The sequence below is a fragment of the Amblyraja radiata genome, chromosome 6 (genome assembly GCF_010909765.2).
Source record: "Amblyraja radiata isolate CabotCenter1 chromosome 6, sAmbRad1.1.pri, whole genome shotgun sequence".
Taxonomy (NCBI): Eukaryota; Metazoa; Chordata; class Chondrichthyes; order Rajiformes; family Rajidae; genus Amblyraja; species Amblyraja radiata.
The window spans coordinates 90,117,515-90,140,583 of record NC_045961.1 but is presented as its reverse complement, the minus strand read 5'-3'; the positions used below and the strand labels follow the sequence as shown (position 1 = coordinate 90,140,583).

General features: G+C 44.2%; 1 protein-coding gene across 1 annotated transcript in view; it reads right to left on the bottom strand.

The window, feature by feature from the left end:
- Positions 1-23,069, bottom strand: part of arhgef17 (Rho guanine nucleotide exchange factor 17) — a 409,506-nt gene that overhangs the window by 132,834 nt on the left and 253,603 nt on the right. The window contains exons 2-3 of the mRNA XM_033023172.1: positions 14,099-14,176; positions 4,616-4,798 (exon numbers count right to left, since the gene is read on the bottom strand). Coding sequence (XP_032879063.1) covers positions 4,616-4,798; positions 14,099-14,176 — 261 coding nt within the window. The remainder of the gene's footprint in view (positions 1-4,615; positions 4,799-14,098; positions 14,177-23,069) is intronic.

Genomic DNA, 23,069 nt, shown 5'->3' with positions numbered 1-23,069 from the left:
TTATCCTGTTATATTACTTAGACCCAACAAAGTAGACCAGATGCAATATATTTCCAAGTCAGGACAGTGTTTGCTGCGGGGGCAAACCTGTAGGTGCCGATGATTCCATGTATCTACCACCTCACCTCAATTTATCCAGTTGTTCTACTTTTTGCAATATTAATGGAATCATTTGGGACAGTAAGTGCTGGAGTAGGCACTGAAAAAAAGCTCCCGACCTGAAACGTTACCTATCCATGTTCTCCACAGATACTGCCTGACCTGCTGAGCGAATCCAGCTTTTTATGTCCTTTTTTGTAGACCAGCATCTGCAGCACCAGCATCTTTCATTTTCAAACCCGCAATCTTAGCTATTGTCTAAACCAATGTATGGGAAGCAGGTACTCTCATGAATTCTAACAGTTCATTGTAATTAAAACAACCTCAAGGTACAACATGGCAACCCCCCCAAGTTTTTGTCATCCGGATTTTAAAATCTCAGTTTTCCGCGAGACAGTGGAGGTGGGACTGCTGATCGAGGGCGCCGATTGGACGAGAGAGACGTCGGTCAACAGGCAATGGGGGCGGGACATGATGATTCAGCGCGATGATTGGAGGAGGGAGAAGTGGGGGGGGGGGGTAGGACTGAGGATAGAGAGCAGTGATTGGAGGAGGGAGACGTGGCACAGACCTGCGCCTCATCCACAGCCAGGATCGATCCCGGCCGGCCCTCCGGCGCTGTCCCGTCCCCACCCGAGTCCCCCCCCCCCCCCCGAGTCCCCCCCCCCCCCCACGGGTGGCCAGAGAGGTCGGGAGTCAGACGCGAGCTGCACCTCCAGGCCCACAGCCAGCGCAGAGAAGCAACACTAAACCCAGCTCACTCTGCCTGTCCCGCCAGGTTAACCTACAGCCCTTCCTGGGCTTGCAGGAAATATGGCCAGCGCGGAGAAGCAGCGCTGGTGTCCCGTCAGTCCAGGCAGGGCTGTAGGTTATCCCGGCAAGATAGGCAGAGTTGAGCTGCATTTAGCGCTGGATTGAGCCTCTGAAGCCTCGCTCATGTGTGTGTGAGTGTGCGCATGCGCGCGCGGCCGCCAAAAAATTGTGTCCCCCGGTTTCCTCCATATTTTGATAGCGAGTTCCGTGCCTGCAACATGGTGTGCTACATTAGGATTATCAACATGTTATGAACTTGAACGCTCCTCTGTCATATGGGGTTCCACAGGGCTCAATTTTAGGGCCCCTGCTTTTCTCACTGTACTTACTTCCTCTGGGTTCCATTCATAGAAAGCATGGCATCTCTTTTCATTGTTATGCTGATGATAGCCAACTATATATGCCGCTGAGGAAGGAAGATGCTTTCTCTGTCAAATCACTTCTGCTATGTCTTGATGACATTAAATCCTGGATGGCCCTAAACTTTCTAGGATTTAATGAAAAGAAGAGAGAGGTGATATTGTTTGGTCCCAATGGCTGCCGTGAGCCTCCCCCTGTTGACTTGGATCCCCTGGCACGGTATGTGAAGCCAACAGTTTTAAACCTGGGTTTTAAGATGGACAGTGATTTTAAATTAGATCATCAAATAGGCGCGGTAGTTAAGTCCAGCTTCTTTCATTTAAGGCAGCTGGCAAAGGTGAAGCCCATTCTTGAGCGGCAGCATTTTGAAACAGTAATCCATGCCTTCATCACGTCTAGGCTGGATTACTGTAACGCACTCTATTTTGGAGTTACTCGATCTTCCCTGGCTCGTCTCCAGTTGGTTCAGAATGCTGCTGCTCACCTTTTAACTGGAACTCGAAAGAGGGAGCACATAACGCCAATTCTGGCCTCCCTCCACTGGCTGCCGGTGTACTTTCGAGTTCATTTTAAGATTCTTTTATTCGTTTTTAAATCTTTAAATGGCCTCGCCCCGCCTTACCTCTCTGAGCTGCTTCATCCCTACGCTCCTGCCCGGTGCCTCAGGTCAGCTGATCAGCTGCTCCTGGAGGTACCGAGGTCTAAGCAGAAGCTCAGAGGGGATAGAGCCTTCTCTGTTGCTGCTCCGACATTATGGAACACTCTGCCGTTGCACGTCAGACAGGCCCCCTCACTGTCCATCTTCAAAACCAATCTTAAAACCCATTTCTATTCCTTGGTTTTTGACCCTGCATGACTTTGCTCCTGTTTTAGTGTTTTTAATGTTTTTTTATTGTTTTTACTCTCTCTTTTAATGTTTTTGTTGTCATGTAATAATTTTTTGTCCATGATTAGTCATGTACAGCACTTTGTTGCAACAGTGGTTGTTTTTAAAGTGCTCTATAAATAAAGTTGTTATTATTATTATTATTATTATTATTATTATTATTATTATTATTATTATTATTATTATTATTATTATTATTATTATTATTATTATTATTATTATAACAAAATGCAGAATGATTTATTCAGCCATGTAGATCCTGGGGTTAGGTTGTACCTTTTAACATCCCTACTTCAGTCTTTATTAGGACAATTATATCATTAGTTGTACAACATTACGACTGCCACCAGCTGAATAATAGAAGTGCCTGGTTCCAAGATGGATGCACCAATAATAATTACAAAATCATGGTTAAACAATTTAGACCTTTAGAAAATAGAATCACAAGAAGATATGTAACTATGTTCCTTATTATTCCCCTGTCCCACTTAGGAAACCTGAATGGAAACCTCTGGAGACTTTGCACCCCACCCAAGGTTTCCGTGCGGTTCCCGGAGGTTGCAGGTGGTTGCCGGAGGACGCAGGTAGTGGAAGCAGGTAGGGAGACTGACAAAAACCTCCGGGAACCGCACGGAAACCTTGGGTGGGGCGCAAAGTCTCCAGAGGTTTCCGTTCAGGTTTCCTAAGTGGGACAGGGGCATTATGTCACAGAGTCTTAACTGGATAGCAGCTCTGGATCCCCGCTGTGCCTGCACTAAACACAAAGCATCCAGTTGCACTGATTCCACACAAACACCACATTATTCTCCCCACATTCCCATTAACCTAGGACAATCGAACTCCGTGGTCAGATCAAGATACCAGCACTAAGAATAACTGGGTCTTGAAAATGGCACCAAACTGGCGACTCTGTATGCTGTCGCAGTGTATGTGTAGGAAGGAACGGCAGATGCTGGTTTAAACCGAAGGTAGACACAAAGAGCTGGAGTAACTCAGCGGGTCAGACAGTATCTCTGGAGAAAAGGTACCCTTGTTTCCTCCCATTTCCCAAAGACGTGCGGGCATGTGGTTAATTGGCCTCTGTAAATTGCACACATAGGGAATGGATATGAAAATGGGATAACATAGAACTAATGTGAGCGGATGATCGATGGTCAGCATGGACTCAGTGGTCAGAAGGACGTATGTGTGTACGTCCGCGCGTGTGTGTATGTGTTTCTTTGTTTCTTTCTTATTAGCAGGTGATTATTTGCCCTCGTATCAAATTTTGTGCGATTACAAGATACAAGAGATACAAGATAGATTTATTCGTCACATGAGCCAGATGGCACAGTGAAATGAAATTCCCATACAGCCATACAATAAAAATAAGGGACACAACACACTATAGAGTTTAACATAAAACATCCTCACACAGCAGGATCAGAGTTTCCCACTGTGCGGGAAGGCACCAAAGTCAGTCTCTTCCTCCATTGTTCCCCATGGTCAGGGCCTCCCCGTGCCCTCCGCAGTTGCCGCTACCTATAAGATTATTAACCTATTCAGTGCCTTTGCATAAATTACTGATATTAATATTCAAATCCAATGTGTGTAATCAATTTAGGTTTTCTGCTCATTTTATTGACATTCGGGTTTGCCTGCTATATAAAACCATAGGTTTCTGATCCTCTAAGTTTTGAAGTGCTCACAGTAGCACATGCCTTACAGCGCCTTATAGTTAATGCTCAGCCTGGGGAGATTACAGCATAAAAATCATTTTTACAGTCGATGTTCAGATGTCTTTTCCAGAATCACCATCACAGTTGAATTGGACAATCATGCTCAGTATGACTGACAACAGTAATAATACTGATATACTCCATGCTGCTGTCAATACTTTTGCTGGAACTAGTTGGCTCTCTTTTTTGCTGAGATACTCCCAATGGTGTCAAAGGGTTTTGATCGAATTATCTGCAGATGTAACAGGCTCTGGTCTGCAAAACTGCCCTGAAATCAGCTGGAGGTTGGTTCAGACTCACGTCGTAAAGGGGAAAGTAAAGGACATCAGAAGGAATTATCAGAATTAAAAAATGGTTCTTTTAGGAAGGAGATGAGGAGGAATTTCTTTTGTCAGCGGGTGGAGAATCTGTGGAATTCTTCGCCACAGAAGGCTGTGGAGGCAAAGTCAGTGGATATATTTAAAGCAAAGAGATAGATTCTTGATTAGTATGGGTGTCAGAAGTTATGGGGTGAAGGCAGGAGAACGGGGTTAGTCGGGAGAGATAGATCAGCCACGATTGAATGGCGGTGTAGACTTGATGGGACGAATGGCCTAATTCTACTACTATCACTTATGATCTTATGAAAGCTGCAGGAACACACAAAAAGGCCTGCCCGAGCTCAGCTCCTTTCAACCCCACTCCAGCTCTCAGTGTGTGCCTTTGATTTAGACACTGTGCACGTTTGCGTAATACTCACTGTTTCTATCATCAAGTCACCCACTTTCTGCTTCTCATGCCAGTTCTGGACACACTGGTGAGCCTGTTCCAGGAACTTCTCGTGATGCTCCAAGATTTCCGGAATTTGGAAAAACATATCATCCACAAGGGCCAGGTCGCAGATAGATGAATTCTCTGGTTGCTTCAGAGGTCTCATGTATCCCTGCCGGAAAGAAATGTTAAAACCTGTCAGCAATGAGCAGCAGAAAGCATGATCAATAGTATAGGGAGGAACTGCAGATGCTGGTTTAAACCGAAGATAGACACAAAATGCGGGAGTAACTCAGCGGGACAGGCAGCATCTCTGGAGAGAATGTGTAAAACCAGGACAAAGGAGTCCTGAAACAGTTCTGGTTTCACACCTTACACTTCCTTATCTATGTATCTCCCTCTCCCCTGACATCAGTCAGAAGAAGGGACTCGACCTGAAACGTCCTGTCTGTCCTTATGTTCCTTATCTATGTATTATCTACTTCCTTATCTAAGTATCTCCCTCTCCACTGACATCAGTCTGAAGAAGGGTCTCAACCTGATGCTGCCTGTTCCACTGAGTTACTCCAGCATTTTGTGTCTAAGTATGATCAATACATCCCTTATCATTATCCACTGGAATTACTTGGAATCAGATTCTGATTCTATCATTTACAAAATCAATACAGTTCCTAAACCCATGACAAGTGTGTGAGTACATCAGATTCTAAATCTCAGTCCAAATTTTGATCCTCAGATACCATCAAGTGATTTCACGACAAACACTGTATCCTAAATAGACAGAAGCCGTGACAAGAAAATAATAAGTGGTTTACTCTGGGAAGCTTGGATCAAATTAAAGTAAGTGGAGTTTACTGTCATATGCACTAGCTTGATGAAGTGCAGGTAAAATGAAAATCGGCTATGGGTGCCAAGATTGCCCCATCAACAGAAGGTTCGTGGCCCCCGACTGTGGGAGAACAATGAAGGGAAGAGATTGAACTTTTTTTTTGCCTTCCATCACAGTGGTGTCGCTGTGGTGGATGTTCATGTTAAAATGTATTTTGTGTGTTTTGTTGCTTTTTAATGGTATGACTGTATGGCAAATCTAATTCCTCGTATGTTGCAAAACATACTAAAGTTCAAGTTCAAGTGTTCAAGTGAGTTTATTGTCATGTGTCCCTGATAGGACAATGAAATTCTTGCTTTGCTTCAGCACACAGAACATAGTAAGCATTGACTACAAAACAGATCAGTGTGTCCATATACCATAATATAAATATATACACACATGAATAAATAAACTGATAAAGTGCAAATAACAGATAATGGGCTATTAATGATCAGAGTTTTATCCGAGCCAGGTTTAAAGTATGATTCTGATTATGATGATGATGTTCTGATATCTAGAATTTTGCACAAAGAATAAGTTCCATATACAGAACAAGTTACAGTGCATGGAATACAGCACATTACAGTGTACAGATTGCAGTACAACTAGATTCTTGGGCAATTAAGTGCCCCAACTTGAGTTCACTGAATGGTAGTACCTGCGAGGGAACGCCCATTATACCGTAAAGGATAATCATTTTTATTTAAACTGTGGATTTAACATGGAAAGATGTCCCAGGGTCTTCACAGCCACATTATCAAAAAATATTTGTCACTAAGGGGATGTTAGGTTCAATAACGAATAGCTTAATCTAAAAGACAGGTGTAAATGAGCGCCTAAACAGAGGAAAGAGAGGTCTAGGAAGGAACGGCAACATTATGTGATGGAGTGTGGTGGTGACAACCACAGTGGTGAAATGAATATAAGAGGTCAGTGTGGACAATTCAGTGAGCTGCACAGTCGGAGCAGACTTGAGGCAAAGAAGTGGGTGAGGCTAAGAAGGGATTTGCGAACAATTCTGCAAAATTGTAAATGCTGACACTGTAGATCAGTGCATGCTCCTTTAACATAGTGACCTCACCACTACTAACCACTCCCCATTGTCTCCTGTATAATTGTAGCTTCCCCGCCTCTAGCTCGCTCTCTAGTCCCAGTGATGACCACGGACAGCTAGAGCACAATGTGTGTAGTGACTTAATAAAGATACTTAGTAAGAGACTTTGTGTGTCGAACAAATCCTTTTACATGGTGTCAGAAGTGGGATCTGAACCCACGCCTCCTTTTACAGACACTATTGGACAGGAGGCAAAGTTGATGAACGTGAACAGTTGAAAGGCCAGGCAGGAAAATGGAGAAAATGAGGGCATTGGCATCAGAAAGTTAAACAAGGTCATGTAAGTTTGTGTGATGAGAGGGATGGAATAATGAGCCACAGTGTAGCTGCTGTACCTGCAGTATTGCACTGGATTAAGAGGTAGGATCATTTATATTGTATGGCATAATATGTAAAATTAATATATTGTTGAAAGTCTTCCAAAATGCATGTATAAAGTAAAACATAAAGTATGGTACAGATAATGCAGATATACCATACTATGCAGACAAACTATATAATAGGCCACATTTAGAGTATTGTGTTCAGTTCTGGACACCATGTTATAGGAACGATGTTGTCAAGCTGGAAAGGGTACAGAGAAGATTTACGAGGTTGTTGCTTGGACTAGAGGGTCTGAGCTATAGAGAGAGGTTGAGCAGGCTGGGACTATTCTTTGGAGCGCAGGAGAATGCGGGGAGATCGTATAGAGGTGTGTAAAATCATTAAAAGAATATACTGGGTAGATGCACAGAGTCTTTTGCCCAAAGTAGATAAATTCAAGACCAGAAGACATTATGCCCCTGTCCCACTTAGGAAATTAGGGTTTAAGGTGAAGGGGAAAAGATTTAATAGGAATCTGAGGGGTAACTTTTTCACACAAAGGGTGGTGGATGTACGGAACAAGCTGCCAGAAGAGGTAGTTGAGGCTGGGACTATCCCAACATTTAAGAAGCTGAAGTTCTGGACACCATGTGATAGGAAAGATGTTGTCAAGCTGGAAAGGGTACAGAGAAGATTTACATGGACGTTGCCAGGACTAGAGGGTGTGAGCTATAGGGAGAGGTTGAGTAGGCTGGGTCTCTATTCCATGGAGTGCAGGAGGATGAGGGGTGATATTATAGAGGTGTATATGATCATGAGAGAAATAGATCGGGTAGATGCACAGAGTCTCTTGCCCAGAGTAGGTGAAACGAGTCTGAGGACATAGGTTTAAGGTGAAGGAGAAAAGATTTAATAGGAATCTGAGGGGTAATTTTTTACACAAAGGGTGGTAGATGTATGGAACAAGCTGCCAGATGTGGTAATTGAGGACTATCCCAACATTTAAGAAACAGTTAGACGGGTACATGGAGAGGACAGATATATATATAATCCTAGGTCTACTGATGTGGTTGACTTTTACCTGCTTACCTGAAGATAGGGCAATTGGAGCCAACAGTTAAAGCCAACAGCAAGCGATGTCCTAATCCTATGAGTTTATAAGGCAAATTAAGAGCCTGATTCAAACCTGTGAATTTCTCACGTGGTGGTTTTGGATACAGATATCATTCTGACTCAGACGGTGGGGATCAGTCATCTCTCCAAATGGTGTGAGGGAAAATCAATTTTCAGGTTCACTAAGGCTGTTCTTATGCACCTTCCCATGATCAATTCACCAGAGCCAACTGTAGGAACTAGGCAGGTAATGGCTCTTGATTTTGGTCGATGATGTTGCTTCTCAACCATTTGGAAAGACAGCTCAGTTCCTCTTTGGCACAATCAATTAAACAGAAGCAATGCATTATCCCTGCCCTATCTTGTTCTTTCCTGTAACTCCACTTGCAACTGCAATCCATGCCACCACTTGGATAATTCCAGCTTTGTTCCTTTAATAAGTCAAGGGTTTTAACTAAGATATCTCTATCTGGCTTTAATGCAATAATTACTTCTTTGACTGGTTTGAACATGTATCCTCCAAGTCCATTACAGTTTGACATCTTTCTCGGCCTGATATGTTGCTGTGCTACAATGCTGTTAACTTTAAGGGCCTGTTCCACTTCCACGACCTCTGCCGAGTTTGCCCTTGACTCATACTCGCAGCATGGTCGCCATGAGGTCATAGGAGGTTGTAGGTAGGTCGTAGCAGGTCGTGATGCTAGCCGTATCAAAACGTTGCGGCGTTTTTTCTAGCCTGATAAAAAATGTCCACGAGTGAAAAAAAGTCGGAAATGGAAAATATCGATACTTTTTACTCGTAGGCAGGTCGTAGGCAGGTCATAGCAGGTCGTGATGCTAGTCGTAGGTAGTCGGAGGTGGTCGGAGGCAGTTGAAGGTACGGGGTGAAAAAAAAGTTAGTCGAAAAAAAAGGTGATTTAAACAGCAGAACATCACCTCTGTCACCCCAGGGCATGTTCATTCATAGCTGGAGAGTTTTTCGGAGAGACTTGTGTTTTAGAGATGGCACCAAAAAGGCAGCAGCGCAGGGGGAGGGCACAACCCTAAAACAAAATGGCCATGCAGGTGTTGCCCACCCGAGAGGTGGAGTGGCAGGAGGTGGTGATGCCACAGGAGGTGACAGTGCAGGAGGAGGTGGCCCTGCATGAGAGACCCCTGGAGGAGGAGACCAGGGTGGTAGTATATGTCCTCACCACCACCCCATCCTTCACTGCCTCATTTGAAGGCAGCAAAGCAGCCCTTTCTCCTGTGTCTGTCACAGCATCAGAGGAAGATGCCCCATTGGTGGTGAGGGTGGGCTGGAGGAAGGTTATGCCCTACACCTTCACCAGGCAGCAGGAGGGGGACCTTGATGAATGGTTCCAGCAGAATGCCATCCTTTATGAAAAGGAAAATGAGGGGTACAGGGACAGAGACAAGAATGGCATGCTTCCCATCCATTGCCCCACATGTGTGCTTAAAGTTCCATCTTTAGTCAAAGCCCAGCGCCACTCTCTTCCAGTCATCTGGTGTGCTGGGACAGTCCATCACATCATCTCCATTCACCCATTGAGACCTCTTCTTGTGCTTCCACCCTTGCTCTTCCCCTTCTGCCTTTCTTAAAAGGCTGCTGAAGCAAAAGGGCTACTGCAAACAGCAGTAAAAGGTACATGGTCGAAGCCAGTCTTCAACATAGTCGAAGGAGGTCGAAGGAGGTCTTCTTCATAGCCATGGGAGGTCTTCAACATAGTCGTAGGAGGTCGTAGACATAGTCGTGGAAGGTCGTAGGAGTCGTAGGTTACCGGCACCTTGATTTTTTTTAGGTTGTTTAAGGTCGTCAGAGGTCGCGAATTAGGTCATGAAAGTGGGACAGGGGCTTTACTAGTTATGCCTTATCCTTTTCTATTTCACCTCAGTCTAGGCAGTATTGCTTTCTCCATGTAGCACTTTATGTGCTTTTGAATTAAATACATCAATCATTCTTTAGGCAGACACTAAATGCTGGAGTAACTCAGCGGGACAGGTAGCATCTCTGGAGAGAAAGAATGGGTGACTTTTCGGGTCAAGACCCTTCTTCAGACTGATATCAGGGGAGTGGGCGGGACAGAGATAGAATGTAGTTGGAGATTGGTGGGAGAACTGGGAAGGGGGAGGGGATGGAGAGAGAGGGAAAGCAATGGATATTTGAAGTTAGAGAAGTCAATGTTCATACCACTGGGGTGTAAGCTACCCAAGTGAAATATGAGGTGCCATTCCTCCAATTTGCGCTAGGCCTCACTCTGACAATGGAGGAGGCCCAGGGCAGAAAGGTCAGATTGGGAATGGGAGGGGGAGTTAAAGTGCTGAGCAACCGGGAGTTCAGGTACGTTCAGGCGGACTGAGTGGAGGTGTTCAGCAAAACGATCGCCGAGCCTGCACTTGGTCTCACTGATGTAGAGAAGTTGACACCTGGAACAGCGGATACAGTAGATGAGGTTGGAGGAGGTGCAAGTGAACCTCTGCCTCGCCTGAAAAGACTGTTGGGGTCCTTGGAAGGGGTCAAGGGGGGAAGGTAAAGGGACAGGTGTTGCATCTCCTGCGGTTGCAGGGGAAAGCACCTGGGGAGGGGAGGGTTTGGGTGGGAAGGGACGAGTTGACCTCTGCGGAAAGCAGAAAGGGGTGGAGATGGAAAGATGTGGCCTGTAGTGGGATCCCATTGGAGGTGGCAAAAGTGTTGGAGGATTATATGCTGTATGCGATGGCTGATGGGGTGGAAGGTGAGGACATAAGAATAAGGAGTACACCATTTAGAACAGAGATGAGGAAACACTTTTTCACACAGAGAGTTGTGAGTCTGTGGAATTCTCTGCCTCAGATGTCGGTGGAGGCCGGTTCACTGGATACTTTCAAGAGTGATCTAGATAGGGCTCTTCAAGATAGCGGAGGCAGGAGAAATGGGGAGAAGGCAGGAACGGGGTCCTGATTGGGGATGATCAGACATGAACATATTGAAGGGCCAAATGGCCTACTCCTGCACCTATTGTCTATTGTCTATTGACAATGGGGACTATGTCCTTGTTGCGAATGGGGGGAGGAGGAGCAAGAGCAGAGCTGCGGGATATCGAGAAGACCCTAGTGAGAACATCATCTATAATGGAAGAGGGGAACTCCCATTTGAATTGAAATAATTGAAATAATTTAATTGCCACACAACCAAGTTCGGTGGTATTTGGTGGTATGAGGAATGAGAACATCTCCGATGATCTAGTATAGGGGGGTTGCTCGTAAGGTCACTGGGTCATAGGGCTTGACGCATGGAGCCGCTCAATCCATCTGGAGGACATCCGTAACTTCCGGTATATGTTATTAATGCAAGAAACGCGTACTTTCCTAACTGTTAAAAACTGCCAAAATGTTGAATTTTTGCGATGTAAAAAATTGTGGAAGTTGGGGTAAGTGTGAGAGATGTACCCAACTTCAGAATTCCAAAAGTGAAGTAAAATGAAGGTAAAGAGAAGCGAGAGCTGAAGGGACAACAACAGCTAAAGTGCTTGGCGAACATTGGCCGTGCAGATATCGGAATTGAAAATATTGGGAATTATCGCGTTTGCTCACTGCATTGCATCAACAGTAAGGCATTATTTGTGGTTTTTCTTGATTCCATTGGTATCTAAAAAGTCTCAGAAGTGATAAATCTGGCCGTAAATTTTGCTTCAGAGGCGTTTTCTTTTTGTATGTAAAAACCCACTTGAGAACCATGGGCGATTTTAAAATTTTACAGCCAGATTTATCACCTCTGAAAGTTTTTAGATGCCAAAGGAATCAAGAAAAAACACAAATAATGCCTTAGTTGATGAAATGCAGTGAGCAAATGGCCAATGTCGCCAAGCACTCTGGCTGTTGTTGTTCCTTCAGCTCTCACTTCTATCTACCGTAATTTCTCCTCACTTTTGGAATTCTGAAGTAGGCTAAATGTGGGCGGTGCGACTTTCGTCAGCAGCGGCCTCTGCAGTCCGTCTGCGTTTTTATTATTTTATGTCTATGTTTTTATATAGTTTTTGTTATTTTTGTTGGGGTATGTGTGTGGGGGGGGTGGGGGTGGTGTGGGGGGGAGGGGGTAACTTTTAAATCTCTCCCTGCACGGGAGACCCGACCTTTTCTTTGTCGGGTCTCCGTTGTCGTTGGGGCTGCAACGAGGAGCGGCCTCCAACAGGAAGACCGGGGGATGTGGTGCCGACTACTCACCTCACCGTCGCGGAGCTGGCTGAGTCCAGAGCGGGTGGAGCTGTGGTGGACGCTGCTGCGGCCCGACCTCCGGAGATTCGGTGGCTGCAACTGCGGGTCTGGTGGACGGCGGCACCGGGAGCCCGTGGGTCCCTGGAGGGAGACTGCTTTTCGGGGCTTCCGCAACGGCGACTTCTCCCGCCCGAGTTGCGGGGTTGAAGAGCTCCTGGAGCGGGGCCTTACACCATCGCCCCGCGCGGCTTGGAATGGCCGCGGGACTGCGAGCGCACGCCGGGGGTTCTAACATCAAGACCCGGTGTGCGACCTTGCATCACCCAGCGTGGCTTTAATGGCTGCGGGACAATTCGCCATCGCCCGCCGGGGGCTTTGACTTTGACTCTGACATCGGGGGGGAGAGTGCAGTGGAGAGATAAGTTTTTTTGGCCTTCCATCACAGCAATGTGATGGATGTTTATGTAAATTATGTTGTGTCTTGGGTCTATTTGTTTGTAATGTATGGCTGCAGAAACGACATTTCGTTTGGACCTCAAGGGGTCCAAATGACAATAAATTGTATTGTATTGTATTGTATGTCTCTCACGCTTATCCCGATTTCCATAATTATTTACAGCGCAAAAATTGACAATTTCGTCGGGTTTTAATGGGCCCGCTACGCTGGAAACAATGGTCAATGCTTACCTGCAGTTCATCGCGTGTACTCCACTTGGAGTAGCGTAGCAACAGTACAGGTCATGGGTCGTGACCCGACTGCCATGAAACCTCCCTATAGAAAACCTCATCCTGGGGGCAGATGCAGCGTAGACGGAGGAATTGGGAGTAGTATTGGGTAGAAGTTATGGAAAAGATGTAGGGGAAGTATTTGCAGATGGAAGTGAAATAATGACAGGGTGGGTTGATTAGAGCAGATACAATATAAGGAAGATCAGGGGGACCCTTGTTAAACGAGAATTTTTCCCGAACAGTCTGTGACCTAGACGCCATGTCTGTAGCGCTGTGTATCACTTTACGCGCCAGTTTGTGGTTAATCCCGGGGGGGGGGGGGGGGGGGGAGCTCGCTCGGATGCAGTCCCCTGCCATTGTTATAGTTTGAATTTGGGAGCAGCGCTATTGGCCAGGACGTATCGCCGGTTATTTCAGCAGCTGATTTCTTACCTGTATAAAGGCAGGCGCCAGTAAGCCATAAGTTAGTTCATATACAAGATGGGCTCACCGACGGGGTGAGTCGCGATCAGCGCCGCGGAAGGAGGCAGAGAGAGAGAAAGAGAGAGCCGTGTGCTGCTGTAAAATGGAACCCACGCATACTAAGACAAGTATTGTTTTTGTTCTCTCTCTTGCCAATAAAACTGATTGTAACTAAACAGATGAGTGAGCCTTTTTCTGTTCAACTAGTCACGATCCTTGAACCTGTTCCCTTGTAACAACCATAAAGGAGGATAAGATTGAAGCTGATGTGATTACATGCTCCACAATCCACAACATGCACAAAATCCCATCCACACATACACACATTCTCAATCTCACTCACACACAAGCATGTATACACAGACACAGTGGGCAGCACAGTGGTGCTGCGATAGTGAGCAGGAGACCTGGGTTCGATCCTGACTACGGCTGCAATCTGTGCAGAGTGTGTACATTCTCCCTGTGACCGCGTGGGTTTTCTCTGGGTGACCCGGTTTTCTCCCACACTCCAACGACATGCAGGTTTGTAGGTTAATTGGCTTCTGTAAGTTGCCCCTAGTGTGTACGATCCAAACGAGGGATAAGATTGAACTAGTGTACAGGGGATCATTGGTCGGCTCAGTGGGCCCATGGGCCTGTACCACACTATGTCTCTGAACTAAAAAAAACTAAACACACAAAGATACCTGTGTGAGTGTTCGGAGTGACTCCACGTATGACTGTTCCGCATCCAGCAGGGTCATCATTACATGCTTTCTCATATCCTGTGTGAGGAGAAAAAAAAACCACAATGAGGGATGGCATTAGTGACCCTCTTTAACTTGTTACCCTCTGGAAACAGTACCATCGGTGTTATCAACACTCTATTTCCTGGCCCTATGTCTGAGGAAAGACATTCTTGCCTTAGAGGGAGTACAGAGAAGGTTCACCAGACTGATTCCTGGGATGTCAGGACTTTCATATGAAGAAAGACTGGATAGACTCGGCTTTGTACTCGCTAGAATTTAGAAGATTGAGGGGGGATCTTATAGAAACTTACAAAATTCTTAAGGGGTTGGACAGGCTAGATGCAGGAAGATTGTTCCCGATGTTGGGGAAGTCCAGGACAAGGGGTCACAGTTTAAGGATAAGGGGGAAATCTTTTAGGACCGAGATGAGAAAAACATTTTTCACACAGAGAGTGGTGAATCTCTGGAATTCTCTGCCACAGGAGGTAGTTCATTGGCTATATTTAAGAGGGAGTTAGATGTGGCCCTTGTGGCTAAAGGGATCAGGGGGTATGGAGAGAAGGCAGGTACAGGATACTGAGTTGGATGATCAGCCATGATCATATTGAATGGCGGTGCAGGCTCGAAGGGCCGAATGGCCTACTCCTGCACCTATTTTCTATGTTTCTATGTTTCTATGGACCATTAACAGAATTAAACCCAGGCTGCATTAGATGGCTAGTGGTCTGCTGGGCAACAGATAATTCTCCACTGTCACACAAATGGCCTTTGTCAAACTGGACAGCATAAGAAATGGGGAGCTCTGCCTGATCACCCAACCCCAAGTCAATGCAATCACATACAGATTGCTGCTATTTGAGATCTCCCAACTCAAACAGATTGATAATCAAATCTTGGACATGCCTTATCCGTATGGCTCAATTCCAAAGCAATGGGTTGGCCAACTGTGTTAGTGGAAGAAACCTTGCTCCCTCATCTCAGTCTAACTGTAATTGAAATGTAAGTGCAACATGAAAGAAGGATGTGAATACTACTTTTTAATAATGCGTCTGTCACTTTCCAGAAGCGTGCAAGAGGGTGGATGCTTATTGCTCCACCTAATCCCAGGTTTACACCAACCTGATCCCAGTATTGCAATGCACAGCATGGGTTTGTGATCAATTCTATTATGTTGTTCTGTGTTCTTGAGTAACAATCAGGATAAACAGCACCAGCTCAATGTCATAATGCCAATCCTAGGATTGTCCATCCAACAGTTTTAAACTTTGGGCCTTAGCCTTTTACTTCCAGAATGTTTTTGCAGTACTTGTGCAGGCACTGCAATAGTTTTGCACGTGGACATTATCCCAGATTATTCTCAGCATTGAGAATAATAAACCCATCTGTTAAATTCCTGATTTATTAAAACACCACACTGAAAACAGTTTGTGGCTGGTTTTTTAAAAATGAAAACAATTTGTCTTTTTGTTTGAATTAAAAGTTTGGTCTTAAGATTAAATGAATCCCAAATGTTCCAATAATCATACTTTGATTCTATTGAGTTCATATGGCATATCAGCGAAACTGGATATCAAAACCATTCCAGCAACATCAGAGCCAGTTGTTAATCTGTGTAATATAGTTGCCTGGATTTCAACAACTAAGTTACAGAGATAGGTTGAATAAGTTAGGTCTTTATTCTCTGGAGCGCAGAAGGTTAAGGGGGGACTTGATAGAGGTCTTTAAAATGATGAGAGGGATAGACAGAGTTGATGTGATCAAGCTTTTCCCTTTGAGAATAGGGAAGATTCAAACAAGAGGACATGACTTCAGAATTAAGGCACAGAAGTTTAGGGGTAACATGAGGGGGAACTTCTTTACTCAGAGAGTGGTAGCGGTGTGGAATGAGCTTCCAGTGGAAGTGGTGGCGGCAGGTTCGTTGGTATCATTTAAGAATAAATTGGATAGGCATATGGATGAGAAGGGAATGGAGGGTTATGGTATGAGTGCAGGCAGGTGGGACTAAGGGAAAAAAATTGTTCGGCACGGACTTGTAGGGCCGAGATGGCCTGTTTCCGTGCTGTAATTGTTATATGGTTATATAAAATGATTATGAATGAATTGCTGCTTTTTCCTCTTGTGAGAACGGAATCCTTCATTCCACTCACAATATCAACAGGCAAGGTGGCGTTTGGGATGACAACACTCTGAGAACAGCATCACTGTGTAACAGGAGGGAGCATATAATGATAATATCACATGGAACATCATTGCAAAAAAACATTTAGCTCCAACTCCAAAAATTAAAGAATGAACAACTTATTTGCAGTTGACCATGACCGTCAAACTAAATACCCACCGTATCAAAAACAGGAAATGCAGAAACATTAAGCAGATCAGGCAATGTATGTGGATAGAGAAACAGAGTCAACTTTTCTGGTCAATAACCCTTCGTCCAAATTTACTGACCTACAGGGCGTTTGGGGCATTTTCTGATTTTATAAGTTCACAAGTTCAAAGGTTATAGGAGTAGCAATGTTACAAAATTTTGAGATTTAAAAAATCAAGTCTGTAATTTATCCCATCAGATAAAGCATAAAAAGAAGTTTAATTTGACACCTAATTCACTTTCATATCTCAAGTATTTAAAAAGTTATGGCCATTTTCATACTCGGAAATTAGCATCTTGTTCCCTATTGATTTTCTATGGACATAACAAAAATTTGTGTGATCGTGTGCAGTCAAAAGCCCATAACCTTCTTAAAAATTAAGAGAACTGAATGAAATTTTCAGTTATCGTAGATTGAACCATTCTGAAACAAATATAAAATAATCTTACTAGGATGACCTGAAATTAAAGCATATAATTAGTTAGTTACCCAAGTGTAGCTAATTTCAAACTTCAATTACTAGATCTAAACATCTATCCATTTCTTAATAAATGATTAACATTTTTAAATAGCCTAAGTGTCCAAATAATATTCATAAATAATTCACAATAAAACATGATTTTTAAATCTCATTTACATTAATTTATAGGCCAAATGGAAGGAATTTAGTGTTCAATTGCTGTAAATTAAAGTCCATTTTAAATCAGCTTTCTAGTGGGATCCTGTGAACGCGCTGGTTTAGAACGTTCACATTGCGCTAGATTTGTGCCCTCAAATGCCCAGAAAAATACTGCGGGATATAATGGGCCCAAATGAGCTACTCGCAATATTAAACTTTGTATAAAGGGATCTTAAGAAGCCCTTTTTAATGTAAAAATAAGCAGCATACCTTCTATTATTTGCTCTATGCGACCCTGACAGCTGCCGGTGGTCGCGGGTTTAGAGATTCATTTTTAAACTACTATAACTATTATACGAGGCCTTTAAAACTAATAATAGCTTTTGCGACGGGGTCTTCCAGCGATTTTTCGTTAATAATTAACTAGGCTGAACATCTTCGATTTGAACAGCCTAGAGAAAATCGCGTTTTAAACCCGCCCCCCTCTAAACGGCGCCAACATCGCGCACACCCGCAGCGACAGATTTTCAGCGACGCTTCAGGTACGCTTTGCAACATACCTAATAGGAGCAGTCCTAGGCCATTCAATTATGTCCTCTCAACCATACAAATACATTTTGTTTCAGATTTCCAATATCTAACTATTTTTTGTTTTAATATCCAACCTAAAACCTTATTTGAATCATACTAGCTCAGCTAAGATGGAATGATTATTTTCGTAGATTTGTCTCCATTTATCTGGCACAGGGGTACAGTTGCTGCCTGACAACACCAGAGACCCAGGTTTAATGGCCTAATTCTTATTGTATGTCGTGTTGTTACTTGCGAGTGGAGCACCAAGGCAAATTCCTTGTATGTGAATACTTGGCCAATAAACGTATTCATTCATTCATTCATTCATTCATTCCTGACTATGGATGCTGTCTGTATAGACAGTGTACGTTCTCCCTGTGACTGCGAGGATTTTCTCCGGGTCCACCCAGTTTCTTCCCACATCTTCAAAGACGTAGGGGTTTGTAGATTAATTGTTTTTTTTATTTGTCCTGTGTGTAGGACAGAACTGGTGTACGGGTGATTGTTGGTCGGCGCGGTCTGGTGGGCCGAAGGACCGGTCTCCATGCTGTATCTCTCAATTAAACTAATTCCTGAACTGGTGTCAGGAGAACGTATACTGAATGTAAAGTTGTCTGGGGTTAAAACTGAATATTAGATGTTTTGTGAGAAATACTATAAATGACCCAAAAATCAAAGAGAAATATAGTGAATGTTCTAGCTATTGCAAATGCCTAATATTTGAGTGGTTAATAGGATCCTGTAGTATAGTAAACATTGTACTAAAAATGTCAAGGGTTATGTTTTTTGAATATTGAATATTCACAAACAAGAAAATATGATGCTGAGCAAAACTAGCATTTCCTCACCCCTCACCACCTTCCATTCAAATTCTATTTCCACTAACTGTTTTCTGTATGTTTTCAGAATTTAGTTTAGTTGAGAGATACAGCATGGAAGTAGGCCCTTCGGCCCACCGAGTCCACGCCTACCATCGATCACCTGTTCACACCTGTTACATGTTATCCCACTTTTTCCTCCAATCCCTACACACTAAGGGCAATTTGGAGAGGGCAATTAACCTACAAAGGTGCACTGGGATGTGGGATAAAAGGCCTCAAAAAGGCTGGCAGTATCATCAAAGACCCACACCATCCTGGCCACACACTCATCTCCCTGCTACCTTCAGGTAGAAGGTACAGGAGCCTGAAGACTGCAACAACCAGGTTCAGGAATAGCTACTTCCCCACAGCCATCAGGCTATTAAACCTGACTCGGGCAAAACTTTGATTATTAATAACCAATTATCTGTTATTTGCACTTTATCATTTTATTTATTCATGTGTGTATATATTTATATTATAGTATATGGACACATTGATTTGTTTTGTAGTAAATGCCTACTATGTTCTGTGTGCTGAAGCAAAGCAAGAATTTCATTGTCCTATCAGGGACACATGACAATAAACTCACTTGAACTTGAACTTGAAGAAACCGGAGCACCAGGTGGAAGCAAACGTGGTCACAGGAAAAAAACTTAACCTGGGTCTCTGGAGCTTTAAGGCAGTAACTCTACCAACTGTGCTAATGTGCTTGGAAACGCAAGCGAGTGAAGATGCTGGAATATGGACCAAATGCAAATTGTTGGAGGAATTTATCGGGTCAATCAGCATCTGGGGAGGCTTGATGCATGGGCTTGACCAGAAATGTTGGCCTCTGCAGATGCTGTCTGACCTCCAACAGTTTGTTTTTGGCAGAAGAAGAAAGCTCCGTAATAGACGGGAATGTTTCCAAAGGATGACAGATTCATTTTATCCAGACTCTTGCGGGGGAATGTCATTGTCCATATCCAATTAATACAAGACATATGATGTGCAAATAAATAATAACTGAGAACGTGCAATACAAATTTTTGATCGTTAATTTAGGAATTACACCACAAATATTGGTAACTGCTGAAAATATAATCCAAACAAGCTGGGCCTCATTTGGAACTATTCCTTATTGCTGCAATGACCAGCAGTGCAGGCTGGCCATTATTACAAGAAATCCCAGCTCCAAGTATTTGAATAATCATTCTAATAGCTAGCACAATATTCAGTTACAAATACAGTCAACTGGCAGATCCACTCAGTCCCTTTTAGCCAAAGCCATGGAAATCCTCATCCAAGATTACAATATCTTGGCAAATGAGTTTTCTTCTTATCAGTATTTAACTACTGATTTAAAAAATATATATAATCCTCATTGAATGGATTGAGGACTTCAGACTCTAAGACTGGATCTGGAATATGTTTCATTGATGCAGTTGTTTTATTTTGAAATCATTTTGTCAAGAGTCAAGAGAGTTTTATTGTTGTAAGTCCCAGATAGAACAATGAAACTCTTACTTGCAACAGCACGGCAGGATATGTAAACATAATAGACTGTGAACAATATAATAAATGAGAAAAAAAAGTTCATACATATACACATATACATACATACACACACACACATACATACATACATATATACAGACATACAGAACTATATTACATTAACCTTTGATAACCAACTCACGTTAGATTTGGGGAGAATTACAGTTTTACTGGGGAAATGCTCCACTTTATCCATAAATGGTTAGCTCAGTGGACTTCAAAGACGTCTTGTGAGCCTCATTGTATGTAACTCGTTTTCACCTTGGCCACAGCTAACAATGGGCGTTACTTTTTTGCATATCTTTCATTAATATGTTCTATATCACCATCTATATCACTTCTTTCCCTTTGCCCTGACTCTCAGTCTGAAGAAGGATCTCGACCCAAAACGTCACCTATTCCTTTTCTCCAGAGATGCTGACTGAACTGCTGAGTTACTCCAGCATTTTGTGTCTCTCTTCATTCAGTGGCTGATTGCCAGGTACAATGGCAATAGAGGCATTAGACCTGAGTGCACTTGTCTTGGGAATCCACTGCAATTGGAGTTGTGGCTCAGAGTGGGCATTATCAGGCTGGGCTATGGATTCTTTCCCTCCCCCCTAAAAAGATCATTATATTGTGCTGAATGGCCATTCATGGGAGGTCTCTCAAGGGAGCTCACATTTTTGAATAAAGGCAATCAAGCCATCTCTAAATTTTTGACTTTTCTGTCTTGCTAAACATAAGCTTCAAATAAGTGTAAGATTTAACTGGACCTTCGGGAGTAAAACTGGCTTAACACTTCAATTAAGCGTCCACGCAAGTATGATAAATACTCAAACATTTCTTAGCATTGTTCACTGAATATCGGCAGCTTGTCAGTAGCAGAATGATGTCTCATATACACTAAAGCCCTTGGGACAAAGCATGGTCAAAACAATTCTTCTACTATAGCAAAATATTCGATATTTATGTGTGCAAATAAACATGTCTTAAAACATTGAACTCTTCTGCCTCCAGACAGGTAGAATAGAATAGAATAAAATGCCTTTTATTGTCATTCAAACAGCTTGGTTTGAATGAAATTGCATTTTCTACAGTCTTAACATTAAAAAAAAAACAAGACACACACTTAGCACAATTTACACAAACCTCCATCACAGTGAATCTCCAACACCTCCTCACTGTTCAGCAGTCCAACTGCAGCGTCGAGGCGACTGGGGCTCCCGATGTTAAAGCCCCCGGCGGGCGATGGTAGGTCCCGCAGCCGTTAAGCCGCGCGGGGCGATGTTAGGCCCCGCTCCGAGTCCTTTAAACCCCGCGATTCCGGCGGGAGAAGTTGCCGTTGCGGGAGCTCTGAAAAGCGGTCTCCCACCCGGGTCCTGCGAGCTCCCGATGTTACCATCTACCGGGCCTGCAGCCGGATCCTCCAAAGCTCCGAATTCGGGTCGCAGCCGCTCACTACCACAGCTCTCCCCGCTCCAAAGTCGGCCAGCACCGCGATGGCGAGTCCGCAGGCTCCGCGACTGGAGCCCTCAGGTTAGTTCCGGTTGGAGGCCGCCGCCGGCTCCGCGATGTTAGGCCCAACGACACCAGAGACCCGACAGGGAAAAAGTCGTGTCCCCGTGCAGCGAAGAGATTAAACCCCACCCCCCACATATACACAGCTAAAAAATAATAAAACTAGAATCAAAAACATACATTTAACGAGACAGACATACAGACTGCAGTCGAGCCGCTGCCGTTAGGCACCGCCACACTCCAGAGAGGTCACTACCTTATTAGCCTTTCTGGGGCTGGAAATGAATATGAGGACACTGACTCTGTGTGTTACAAGAGTGATGAACCAAGGCTTCTGCTCCAAATTAATGTTTACAATGATAGAATAACCCAGGCACATTGGGAAAGCACTTTAAATGTGAAATATATTGTCACCTCTCACCATGAAAAGCATTGTGACCCTCCTGGACAAATAAAATACAATGCCTGCACAAACCATCAGGCACAATGTGTAGCCTTGCTGCCTGCTATATCCGTTCAATCAACCACAATCAGAGAGTGCGGAGAAAACACGCACACGCACACGTACAAAAATAAAATTCTTAGCAGGTTCAACAAAGCAGATATGAGCAATATGTTTATCCTGGAGCCTGGAGTTTCTCTCTTCATCCCAGTTATAATGTGGGACTATGGTGGTGACCTGGCGGACGATGACTGAGGTTTTTTCACCTTTAACTAGGTACAAATCAGTAGTATCGCGTAATACTCTCTAGTTGCTTGAATGAATGCAGCTCCAACGGCACTGAAGAGGTTTGACACCATCCAGGACACAGCAGCACTTTGAATGGTACCCCATCCACCACCATAACATATTAATTCCCTCGACGACAGGTATATAGTGGCTGCAGTGTGTACACTGCTGATCTCCCCACATTACACAGGCAGCATTTTGATCCACAATTGCCACTACAGGTCCACCACCCATTTTCCGGCACCCTTGTTTCCATAGCATTTCTGGATTATCCTTTTAGCCGGCCCGATAGAGGTCACGGCTTCGAGAGGAGTCCAACGCTACGGGAATGGTCCACCTAGGCAGCCGGAGAGCTGAGATATCGGCCCGCAAAGTCGGCCTTGGAAGTCGGCTATGGGAACGGATCTGCCAGCTCCAGCCAGGCCAGAGCTCCAGAGCCCCGGCCGCTGGGGGAAAATTCAACCCGTCAATCGGTGGGGAAGTCCCGGTGAGGTCACGATCGGCCACCTCACCCAGCCTAGGCGTCATATTTCCGGGAGGGGACACCCGGGTTGGATTTCATGTGCGTTCTTGGAATTTCATCCTGGATTAAAGGAGGTGCCGGACGACCAGTTGCCGGAAAATCAGTGGTGGACCTTTACTAATATGGACAAGAGCAGCAACTACATGGGAACACCACCATCTGCATGTTCCCTCCATGTCGAGCATAATCCTGACTTGGAAATATTTCTCCTCGACA